At 39.3% G+C, this 12,417-nt stretch overlaps 1 protein-coding gene across 1 annotated transcript; it reads left to right on the top strand.

Moving 5' to 3' along the window:
- Positions 1–1,166: 1,166 nt before the first annotated feature.
- On the top strand, positions 1,167–11,772 carry mpzl2b (myelin protein zero-like 2b). The gene is made up of 5 exons (XM_030069762.1): positions 1,167–1,400; positions 8,224–8,393; positions 8,572–8,782; positions 9,416–9,584; positions 10,754–11,772. The coding sequence occupies exons 1-5, from the start codon at positions 1,334–1,336 to the stop codon at positions 10,929–10,931; spliced, it is 795 nt and encodes a 264-aa protein (XP_029925622.1). The 5' UTR covers positions 1,167–1,333; the 3' UTR covers positions 10,932–11,772.
- Positions 11,773–12,417: the final 645 nt, after the last annotated feature.

The raw sequence follows: 12,417 nt of genomic DNA, 5'->3' as shown, positions 1-12,417 counted from the left end.
CTGTTCAATTTCCAAGTCCTGCCAGGTCAGTTTTAAATCGAATTCCCCTCTCGACTCTAAACCTTCTCACTTGCTCTGAATTCTTCACTGGAACTTTTGTAAGTGTATAATTTTCACAATGAAATACTTTGCTTTCTTTTTATTTTGGTCTCCTAAATCTCTAAAAAGACAATCAAACAACACAGCTGAAGACTGTAAACTGAGACCTTGTAAATATGAGCTTTGGCACACTTAATAGCTTTGAGTTGCAAATAATATAAATAATATTCATTGTGTGAGAAAAGTATTTTTGTGCCTGTGCATAACAAAGCAATGTTGGTAAACATACAGTTTTTGTTTGTTTGTTTTGTTTGTTTGTTTTTTCATAATCAGGGCAATGCATTTAACTGCAGTTAGCTGTTTGGTGGAATAGAAAACCAGCAGCAGGTTTCTCTAAGTCCTGACAGAAAACCTCAGACGTCATTTATATACTGAATAAAAACATAAATGTAACATGGAGAGTTTTTGTTTTAATGTTCCATTTTCCCCACAAAAAGTTTATTTCCCTCAAATCTCGTGCACAAGTTTTTTTTTTTTTTTTACTATATGTGAGCTCTTTCCACCTCCAATTGCTTTCAAATTAATAACTTTCTTAAATGAGCAGTAACTAAGTAAACTTTAAAATTTTTTGATGTTGCATTTATATTTATATTTTTAGGCTTATAGCTAAAAAATAAATAAATAAATAAAATAACAACTCCGTGTTTGTATTTTGACGAATCGTTCAAGTGCGCCAACGCATTTAACAGTTTAGATAGAGGCCTGTTCTGGCTCCTGACTGGACTTGAATAGGAATGACGGATTATTTCTTTATTAATTTTGTGATGTGTTAATGTAGCCACAAGATGGCATTAGTCAGCAGAGAAGTGACTTTTTGGGTCGGTAAATTTGAGTTTCAACAATCAACCTTCAGCCACAAAGGTGTCAAGTGGTTTCCACGGAAATCTAAATGCAATCTTCATGTAGAAACAAACAAACAAACAGACAGACAAACAGATAGCAGCAACTGACAGCCAAAACTGTCTCGCCTGCTTTTATTGGCTGCATTCACGGGCCTTGCCGTAGGTGGGACAACAGGTTATACAAGAAGTGGCTGTGTGACGCCGCCCACCTGGGACTGACAGAAAGGTGTGTAGTTCACAGATGGTGGCTAGAGTTTCACATCCGGAGAGTGCTGCACTTGATGTTATTTCCTCCCAGTCCGCGGTGAAATGTCTTGGTGACTTTCTCCAAACAGTTTGCATGAAGGGATTTTTTCCGGAGCAGTGAACGCGCCTGACTTGGGGCATTATAAATGGTTAAACCTATGTATCGGATATGGCTTCACCTTTTCTCTCTCCTGGGAGGATTCGTGGTGCCAGGTGAGTGTGGGAAACTTCCTTGCAACACTTTAGATACGTATCCTCTCCAGCACAATCCTGTGAAATTCCTCTGATTTTCTCTGGGATAGTCAAACTGTGTCACTGATACAAGGGTAGATAAACAGATAATGAGCCAGGGTCGAGTGCAAGACAGCAGACTTAGATCATAGGCTTTCTTTTTTTAAGCGGCCTGAGATTTATTTGCAGTTGTTATTAGATGTCGTGTACTGCTGTGGCGCTGTGTTTCATGTTGAAGTTAATAACTACTGCTGTAAGTGAACAGCAAACCAACTGACATTAACACCATTAGCTTTTGTTTGTTTTTTGCAAAAGATAGAAGATCACATAACACTTAAGTGGTTAAATCCCGATCTACAGTGTTAAAATTGACATTTGGGTGCATTTGATGATTTGAAAAAAAAAAAAAAAAGCAATGTAAACAAGTTGTCCCCCACTGATGATGTTGAAGTGCTCCTCTGGGCCAGTCAGCAACTTGTGTGTGTGTGTGTGTGTGTGTGTGTGTGTGTGTGTGTGTGTGTGTGTGTGTGTGTGTGTGTGTGTGTGTGTGTGTGCGTGCGTGCGCGCGCCTGTGTGTGTGTGTTGCGGGGGGCTGTCAGTCGGTCATACAGGGCAGTCAGTCAGTGAAACTCTGAGGCTGCTATGCAGTGGTGAGTTTTATCATTCTCTCAGACTTTGTCATAACTGAACTGTGGTTTTGCGAGATTGTGCACATGACACACAGATGAACAAACAATAATGTGGTGTTTGTGAGGCTTTGTCTCCCTCATAATGATGGGATGATGCATCTTAGTAATGCATATAACAATATAAGAAAAAGGCTGTAAGAACAAAATAGACTAATTGGCCTAATGGGGGTGCTATCAGGTTTGATCAGATTGTGACTTGGAGAGATCTATTTTGGCTTTCTGTTCTTTTATTTAAAAGTCAAGGCAAGGCAGCTTTATTTGTATAGGGCAAATTATAGAGCACAGCAATTCAATGTACTTTACAGAGAAACAGAAATACAGTAAAGGTGCAAGATTTACAATTCAAAAGTGCAAAAGCACAGGCAAGATTTGAATGTTAACGTGCAGTTTAAATCAAGTGAAAAATAAAAAGATAACATATAAAAGAACACAGCAAGTACTCCCACATTTAGATGCAAAGTAAATTAAATTGAAAACCTTTTTAAAAATACACTTAAATGAAAGCTTTTTAAAAACTAAGCTAAGAGGATATGGTTTTCGTTGTTACTGGTAGACAGTGTAAAATAGGAAAGTTTTGCCTTAAAGGCAGCGTCAGGGCTGGTCTAATATCTGGGAGGTTATTCCAGGTCTGTGCTGCATAATGACAAAAAGTCGCCTCACCGTGTTTCGTTCAAACTCATGGCACAACCAGCAGGCTAGTTCCAGAGAAGGTAGACAGAGTGGAGTGCAATAGTTAAAGCTGTAATATGGGACTTTTTTTCAGTGGCAAACAATTATTCTATTCATCTGGACTGGTTACACAATAGCAACTGGCAGTATTAGCATGGTTAAAGATACGTTTCATTGACCACTGTTGAAAATTTTGACATGACAGTACAAACACAGGCCAGAATCTGATGTTATTGCTTCATTAACTTCATTATAAAAGTTGTAACTGAACATCAAATTACTCAGAGGGTGCCTTTTTTGTTAAGTCTTTTCTGTTGAGCTGAGCGTCTTTGCTGTAGTTGTAACTACTTCATGAAGCCAAGAAAGTGAGAGAAAGAGGAGAAATTGGAAGAATCCCCAATTTGAAGCTTTAAAGGTGTATTTACATTAATTATAACAGAAACTTTATTGACAACAACTGACAAAAAACATGGGATCCTCAAATGCTTATTCCACTTTTTCCCCCCTTTTTGTCAGTTGAGTGTAATGGTTCTCACTTAAATCAATTATTGCAGCTTTTGGGTCAAAATGAAATAAATAAATAAATGAATAAAGGCTCTACACCTTACACTGGAGGTCCAATCAGCAAAGGTTTGAGTGATTATATTCTAGCACTGTTCTGGTATTTAAAGCAATATTCACTACAGTGGGATGGGAGACCTTATCGAGCCAACTAAGACAGTGGTTCTCAAATTGGGATATGTGTACCCCTAGGGGTACGGTGGCGTGCTGCACAGGGTACATGAAATTATATTAGTCAAACAAATATTAGTCATGCATAAATCCTAAAATAATTAGCTTATGGTTTAATAAGTTCAATTAAAAAAACGTAAATGAAAGTTTGTGGTTTAAATCTGTGGTTGAAACATAGCAGTGATACAGCTTAAAACAAGGAGAAAGAGGTGAAAAAGACTCAAAAAAGGAATCAACAAAATCTCTTAAGAATCACGCTGTTTCAGACAGTGATGCCGCTCGGTTGCACCTCTGCATAGAGTTTTTTTTCTACCAGAAATTATTTTTTGCACTGGTCAGAGGTTACTTGACTGTAAAAGGGGGTACATGATTGAACAAAAAGTTTTAGATCCACTGAACTAAGATACAAGTGAGAACCATGCACACTCACTTCTAAATTATTGCCATATTCAGCAACATTGTGCTGCAGATGAGTCTAAATGGTCCACATTACAATCTTCAGTACTGCATCAAATTTACCAAGAAGTTTTACAAGTTTAGTGCAGTTGTTACCTGTCACACATACAGTATATTACTACCGAGCATTTTTCAAAGCATGTCATACCCTTTCAATGTTAGAATATTGACTTGATTTCCCTTTTTTAAGTTCAAATATCCAGGTGATAAACCTACTGTGAAATTCTTTGCTGCTCTGGGTGACATTCATGCTGGGGTTTAGAAGTCATAGATATTTAAATTTGGTTTGGAAACACATTTTCTATGGGGACTATTTTCTTGCAGAAACATATTCTGTTGCATGGGTTTCTAGCCATAGAGCTGAATTGTGCATTTGTGAACCATCAATAAATCAGAACAGGACATTTCCTACTCGGTAACAAGCCAGACTCATAACTTTTTTTTCCACACCAAAAGATAAATCAACATCATCGTTTTCATGCTGTCCATGTTTATTTATTGTTTATGTTCTGGGCCAGCATGTAAGCGTACAAAAGGACGTGCATCCTTTTCAGATCAGTTCGAGCACCAAACTAAATGCCATGCAATGATAATGCCACAAATAACCCCGACCAGGATGCTCGCTGTGATGATAAACTCTCTCAAGCAAGTTTCAAGTCTCTGCAAGTTGATTTTTATTCCCCGCTGGCATCAATTGAAATGATTGGTTGCCTGGTAGGTATGAAAACATCTAAAAAAGTATGTCAGGCTTTGCAGAATGGTTGGTTGTAATCTAAAGTGTACGTTAACTGAAGTAAATGTGCTAAAGCATGCAAAAACATCGCTTTAGTTTTATAATTGACAGGAAGTGCAATGGACATTCATTTCCACGAGTTAAGGCAAAATTTTATCAGTGGTACTTGAGATATTAGCGTGATGGCATACAAATGGATCCACAGACAAACACCATAATGTATATCATGGTTAGGGTATGACATGTTTATCATTTTGTTTTTTGTCTTGTTTTCTTTTGTCTTGCAGAGGACATAGTGCTTTTCTTTATGTTGTGTTAAAGTTATTTGACTTGATTTGTTTTGTCTTGCATAAGAAGACAGCTCTTTTCTTTCTGTTCATGTAGTGGAGCTGTTCAGGCAGGCAAGCTGCTAAACACCTGGCTTGATGGAAGTGAATTTCGGTGGGGTGGGGTGTGGTGGGGACTGCTGAGTTTCCGGTTGGAGGGTACAAAGTATTATAAGGCAATCAAATTCTCCTTTGAAGCAATTTATTGTTAGGCTGCTCTTTGCAGTTGTAAGACCTGGATTAGTAGGACTAAATGGTCCTGGACAGGTAAGCTCCTGCATATGAGTTTGTTAAAAAAAAAAAAAAAAAAAAAAAAAAAAACGGACTAGCAGCTGCTATAAATCACTCAGTTGGTTGGTCCCCAAAATTCCAAAAACCTTTAATACACATGAGCCACAGGTTTACCACACCAGAGAGAGTCAATTTAGCATTACCATCTTTTACATGCAGGTCGTCTTCCCCAAAACATGAAGGCCTGCGCTCTTGTAAAAAGCTGTAGGTTAAGTGTTGCATGTGCATGCACGTGGTGGGACTGTATAGGGAAGGTCTGCCAATTCATAAAATGACCAAACATTGTCGAGCACTGCTCATCATGGAAATGCGATCACGTGTTAAATTTGTTAGTATATTCTGGTGTAGTTTTCTGTCTCTGTGGAATTGTCCAGGTGGTCCTAGGACTGGGATGATGGACTATTAAGCAGGAGGGTGGCAGGCAGTGGAAGGATATTCCTGAGCCAAGTTAATGTTATATTTCCCATACCAAAGATATCTGAATGCAAGATTAGAGTCCGTTCAGCATTCAGAACTCCTCAGCCAGCTTGTGTGTGTTCAGCATTCATATGATGGGGATTTCATAACGAACAGACAACAGGGAGCAGAATTTAATAAAACACAACACACAACTATTTACAATTGGACATATGCATCTATGCGTTATGATAAAGCCATTAAAAAAAATCCAAACAGCTAAGTAGTTTGCAATACTGTATAGATTCTGTAGCCCCTTTTATCAATACGCTACTTTTACGCACTGTATTATTGTATGATGTGATGACATCTATATCTTAGTGCAGTGTATCGTGGTCCATGTATATTGATAAGGGTTGTATCATGAGGTCATTACCAAGACCCAGCCCTGCTATGTTTGAGTCAGCTGTCTTAATCTCTGATTTTTTTACTGCCTCTTCCTTGCTGGGTGTTGATTCTCTGTGATAATGCACGTTATGTTACTGAAAATGTCCATGGTGTCTGCAAGGAGACGTTAGGGCAGAGCTGTATTTAATTCATGACTCATTTTGCAGGTCAATGTCTGTTTTCAGCTCAAACAGATCAAACATCTTATTAAATACAATCCTATAAAGTTTATCCCTCACTGTCCAGGATTATGGAGCATTCCGGGCATGTCTTCTCTATGGTTTGTTAGAGGGTTTTAATCCACAAGGAGAGGCTGGAGGAATGCATGTGGTTATGCCAGGCAATATGATCCAGATTTAACACTATCACCTGCCCCAAATCTCATCATACCACAGCCCCTGAAGGAGATAAATCAACCAGTTGCACTTGCTGTAGTTTCAAATAGAGCAAAACTGATTAATTCTTGGGTCATTAGTTAGGAATAGTGATTAATTAATGATTAATAGATTCCACAAATCCCCAAACTGGCTCTTTTTAGATTTCATATTTGTTGCCTCAGGCAGGCACCTAACACAGGCAATGTCCGTCTGACCCTTTGTTCTCAAGCACTCGTGCAAACATTAACCAGTGATAGTGGCATACCATAGACCAAGATAAACTCAGCTCCATATAAACACTATGTCAAGTTATTGAAAAGCATTGCCATTCATCAGATTTCCTTTAGTATTTTTTACCCAGTAGGTTGCTGCCCTTGCTGATCAAGTGAAGTAATGTAGACATAAACAATGTGTCTTTTGGTTTTATGGCTCCATTATCTTGGTCCTGGGAAACCGATATAAAATCATTTGCCCTATCATTTGGAGCTGCAGCACACAATGGGTCATGGGAAATAGGCAGAGGAGATTGACAATGATACAGATTAGGCCTACAAAATCACTAAGGAACCACTGTGATTTCAGGCTGCATGACTCAACTGTCAAGGTCTTTTCTGTGTTTACTGCCAGTGCTGGCCAGATTTGGTCTGCAGAATTTTAAACAGAGACAAAGTTAATGGTTGGTTTGATTAAGAAGTTACAACATGACTTATTAGTAAGGCAAAGATCAGTGTCGGGTTTCTGGAAGTTATAGTGAGGACAGTCAAGGCCTTCCAGCGCTTTCTGGGGCCAAAATACTCACTCTTAAGCCTGGATGAGTGAATGAATTGCTCCAATACATCAATTTTCCTTACCTAATTATTCATATTCAAGGTCATAAGAGGGTGGAGGCTATCTGAGCATGCATTGGAGGTTATTTTAGTTAATGAAAACTAACAAAAAATAAAAATGAGGCTAAACAAAAAAAGATAACTGAAACTGAATTGTGTGTTTACAAAACTAAGTAAAATCATGGAGAAAAGTCTTAAGTTTTTGTCTGTATGTATTTCATACATAAGTGTAGTATTGTGGGTGGATATGAAATCTATGCTCCACGTCTGAGCTGTGCCAGATTCATGCCAGCAGATGGCTAATATTGGTCTGTTGGCGCAGTCGCACAAGTAAGCACACTCCCATGTTGCCAATCCGTCCACACCTGGCATCATATTTTAGTGGAGAAAGTCAGGAAAGACTAAAACTAACACTGAAACAAATAAACTAAGCAATTTCAAACTAAACTAAAACTAAGCATTTTCAGAAAAGTAAAAACTTAAGTAAACCAGCAAACCCACTTTTAAAACTAAACAGCTAAACTGAAACTGAAAACAAAAAGTCAAAACAAAATAAAAATAACATGCATACAAAATTGTAATAACCTTGGTCCATCACAGGGTAATTTAGAGCAGTAAATTCACCTGAATTGCTGGAAACCCATGCAAACCTGAGGAGAACTTGCAAAGTCCACATGGAAAGGGTCAGAGCCAGCATTCAAACTCAGGTGACAGTGCTAACACAGAGCCACCACGCCGCCCTGTCCCAAAGCAGGGCGATAAAACTACGTTATGAATAGGAAACTAACCATGTGTCTGTCAGTAAGTGAATGTCTCCGAGTACATGTTGATGTGTTTTCTGTCTCTCTGGGCTGTGCTGCAGGGCTGCTGCAAGTGAGAGGGATAGAGATTTTCACTTCGAGTGAGGTGGAAGCAGTCAACGGGACCCATGTGAGACTGAAGTGCACCTTTAAGTCCGTTCACCCCTTGTCCCCCAAAACCGTGAGTGTGTCCTGGAACTTCCGTTCCCTGATTCCAGGACCCGAGGAGTCGGTGTGTGGCCACAGTGACTTTCATAAAAATGTTTTTTTTTTTTTTTTTTTTTTTTTCTGTGAATTCATATAATTTCTGAACTCCAGACATCATTTGTAAATGTGTTTTTGCTCCATATTGCCTTCACTTTGACTGGATCATGTGTGCTTATGTGTGTGTGTGTGTGTGTGTGTGTCAGGTGTTTTACTACCAGGAGACAGCGTATCCTCCCACGCATGGCCGTTTTAAAGACCATGCGGTTTGGTCAGGTGACATTATGAGAGGAGATGCCTCCATCACCCTGCACGAGGTTCCCCCGACCTTTAATGGCACCTACATCTGCCAGGTGCGCAACACGCCGGACGTACATGGCAAAAACGGAGAGATCGTCCTCAAGGTCGTCGACAAAGGTCAGACTGGTCATATTGTATCCCCAGGGCACTTTTAGCCTTTTTCATCTGGAGCGTGCCGTGAAACATATATCACAGGCTCTGTAATTCTTTTTATTGGCTGTGACAGGTCCAGATAAAGTTTATGGAACCTACTCAGGATGTGATGCTAAAATCTAAGTACCAAGATCCCTCAGGAGTGCTGGTAATCTTGATCGGTCAAGCATTGACATGACAACAGTTCCTTGAACATGGAGTATCATTAGATGGCTAGGACACAACACTACCGTTAAATGCAGCCATTCTCAGCTTATGGAAAATTCTGGTTTACCGTTGGTAGTCAAAAATGGCTGCTTGATAGTCCAAAACCATCTTGGGGAACATGACAAGTTGATCATATTCCATTGTTGTCAAATATCTACATGACCACATAGAGACAGTAGTAGCTTTAATTCTCTCATTTTAACTTGTTTATCTATGTCATTACTGTTGATATAGTCCAGGACAGTCTGTTTAACCACTGCATCACTGTAGCCATATTTGCCTCAATCTTATCTATGTCCCTTTCTCAGCTGCTGCAGTGACCCAGCTTCCCCACAAGCATTGTGAAACCTTCAAATAACCTTATCAGTGTGTTTGGCTTTCATTTCCTAGCTACCCTCTCTGAGATCAGCATCCTGGCGATTGCAGTGGGAGGCGCCTGCGGTGTGATCCTGCTCATCCTCGGCATCGTTGTGATGGTGAGGTGCTACAGGAGGAGGCACATGGACACGGACATTGAGCTGCATCCACGGGAGAAGGAGCGGAAAGACCCAACTGTGTGGTGAGGGACAAGGGGGCTGGGGATCGTCCCCTTCTCCTCCTGTAGGAACGGGTGTGGAGTCTGCAGGGATTGGCTTGTGCAGTGCCTGGCTGGGTCCTCTCTGCTGGAAGAGACTAATGAATGCTAAGGGGGAAGGTGGCCTTTCTTCCATGTTTGCACAGTGTGAACCTCTCAAATATGACTGTAGTTAATTTACTTCAGTATTAGGGATAAAATGTACCACACTTTCCATTTGTTTTAACACCATATACTTTTACACTTTTAAATGGTTTTACCAACCAGTAATGTTGGTCGTTGCCAGTTTGTTGTAGTGTTTTTGGCCTTTTTTTAATTGTATTTTAGTTTTAGTGTAAGAGGTGTGATGCGAACAAAGTATGATTCTAGAAACATGTTCGCTGACCTCAGTCTCTGCATTTGCTCTTATTAAACAATTGAGTTGCTCTTGTATCATCTAACAAATGATGGATTTTTAAAATATTATATTTCAAAGCATTTTTATCACATCTTTGAAAATTATTATGAATATGTGATCATGGGTTTTAAGGGATTATGTTTTAACTGAATCATGACTTGAAACAAAAACATGTAATGGATAAAACATACAAATGGACATCATCCCTATAACGCAAATATGAGCGATATGAGTTTTTATACTGCTGTGGTGAATTGAGTCATTCTGTTTCTGAGCTATGGAAGATAAGAGGTGGTGTAAGCTTTTCTGGGCTTTCTTTTTTTGGTGCAAACAGCAGCCAAAATGACACCTCTTTGCTTTACAGCCTAATGGAAATTGTGCTACTCTAAAGTGTATACAGGTGAAGATCTTAACACATCCAGAGAGTTTGAGCCCAGAGAACCATGAGCTGTTTTTTATTTTATTGTTTGTTTTTTTTATGTGGAGAAATTTTTATGGACTTGATACTTTAGTAACCATTTATCCACAAAAGGAAGCAGTGCATCAGTTCTCTGTGGTTCTCTTGAGGGAAAACAGCTGGGTTTGGTCCAAAGTGAGGAGTGTGGGTATGGTATTCTTCAAGGTTCCTTTCTCTCTTGTTATTCTATCTTTGGAAGTTTGCCTATAGGTAAAATTGTTCATTTGCTACACTTTCACATCACTCGCTGTTTTCCTTGTGGCTAACTTTGACTGAATTTGTTTGTCGACGTCGCATCAGTAAACCCGAAGAAGCGATTCATCTGAAAGTTTTGGAGAAGGAGAAGGAGGTTGAAAGTTCAGATGAGGAGTCTGAGGGCAGCAGTGGAGGCGACGACGAGGAGGAGGACGGAGAAGAGGATGATGATGATGATGATGACGATGATGATGATGGTGGTGATGATGATGATGATGACTGAGATCAGGTCACCGGATCTTGTGTGTCTTGGTGTGTGTCAGAATTCAGTGTTTGACACTCGTGGAGTGTGGCACTGAATTACCAAAATTTCCAAGAGTTTTATGAATATATGTGGATTGTTTTGTTGAATAAGTGTTTGTGCATGTGTGTGTGTTTTTTATAGAGGACTCTGCCTTTGCTTCCTCATGCTAGTTTTACTCGATGTGAACAAATCCAGTGGAAACCTTTTGCCCAAGATCAAAATTATGAACACTCTTATATGTTTTATATTGCACAAATATGACTATAGACAGAACTGGTGTAACTTTACTTTTAAAACATTGAACACCTCCATGCAGCCATTGTTCCTGTTTGTGTTCCTAAAAATATCAGCCGAGAGGTTGCAAGACAAAACTTCCATTAGCAAATACCATCAGTTAATACAATGTAATGAAATGGAGAATAATTTCTGTGCCTTTACGTTCCACCTCTTGTGTCCCTGAGACGACACTATTCATCAGTTAGTAAATGCTCTGCAAAACACAGTGTTTACCAGAAAGGCTTTGCAAGTGATTTCATTCTTAGGTTTTTTTTTTTTTTTTTTTTTGTACATACTCTTACACAAGCACTGCATCTCCCTTTTCTAAATCAAGTTCAGAAGCTTTTTCATATGTATTTCTATTCAACATTTTTTAATAAAGAGCAGTTTTTGAAATTACACAATGGCATGACATATTACATGATAAAGATGTGCTGGAAACATACGCATGAGAAACTGGGCGGGGGTGTGTGAAATACCAGCCAGCAGCCGCTCCCAAAGACACACAGCGGCGAGTGGTGTCATACTTCCTGTCCCTGAACGAGCTGATGTCAAGGTCACACATTGCTCAGTTGTTGTGGTTTTGTTCTCACATATTCTGTGGTTTAGGATGAGAATAGCTTTCCTCATGATGATTTACAAGTAAAAATAAATTATATTTTGGCTAAACCTTGAACTAGTAAAACTGAACGAATTTGAAGTCCTCATAAACAGAACTGTCACAACACAGGATCCTGATTGTCAAACGACAGCAATGAGGTCAGCCTGCTTGGTCGAGGCTTTTCAGTGAAAATGCTGCCAACTAACCTGATTTGAAGTAATTCTTTCGTTTTTCAGCAGTTCTTTATTGAGTTTTGAAAGTCCAGTAACTTCAAACTGACCTACTCAAAACTAAACCAAACAGTTAATTAAAAATCATCTGTCATATATGTCATACATGTATTTAAACAAAGTAAAAAATTTTATTCCTACAATTGGGGACGCTTAAAGGCTTCTGTGTGATAACCTGGCGGGTCAGACCATCAAGGTCCTCACAACCTCTGTGTCCCACCTGTGTGACACTGCATCATTTAGTCTGATTTAGCGCTGTTGGCATGTGGTGATTTTATTTCTTATATCAGTCTCTGTGGTTTGCTGTAATAATGAGCAATGTTCGAGAGTAAATCCAGCTGCTGGTTTAACTACATTG

The sequence above is a fragment of the Myripristis murdjan genome, chromosome 14, assembly GCF_902150065.1.
Source record: "Myripristis murdjan chromosome 14, fMyrMur1.1, whole genome shotgun sequence".
NCBI classification, from domain to species: Eukaryota; Metazoa; Chordata; class Actinopteri; order Holocentriformes; family Holocentridae; genus Myripristis; species Myripristis murdjan.
Note: the sequence above shows the minus strand (reverse complement) of the source record. Positions and strands in the feature narration are given on the sequence as shown.

Bases quoted from the DNA above. Each gene is read 5' to 3' on its own strand.
- mpzl2b (XM_030069762.1), top strand. From the start codon at position 1,334: ATGGTTAAACCTATGTATCGGATATGGCTTCACCTTTTCTCTCTCCTG. The intron at 8,394-8,571 runs GTGTGTGGCCAC...TGTGTGTGTCAG, and splicing joins TTCCAGGACCCGAGGAGTCG to GTGTTTTACTACCAGGAGAC. The intron at 8,783-9,415 runs GTCAGACTGGTC...TTCATTTCCTAG, and splicing joins CCTCAAGGTCGTCGACAAAG to CTACCCTCTCTGAGATCAGC.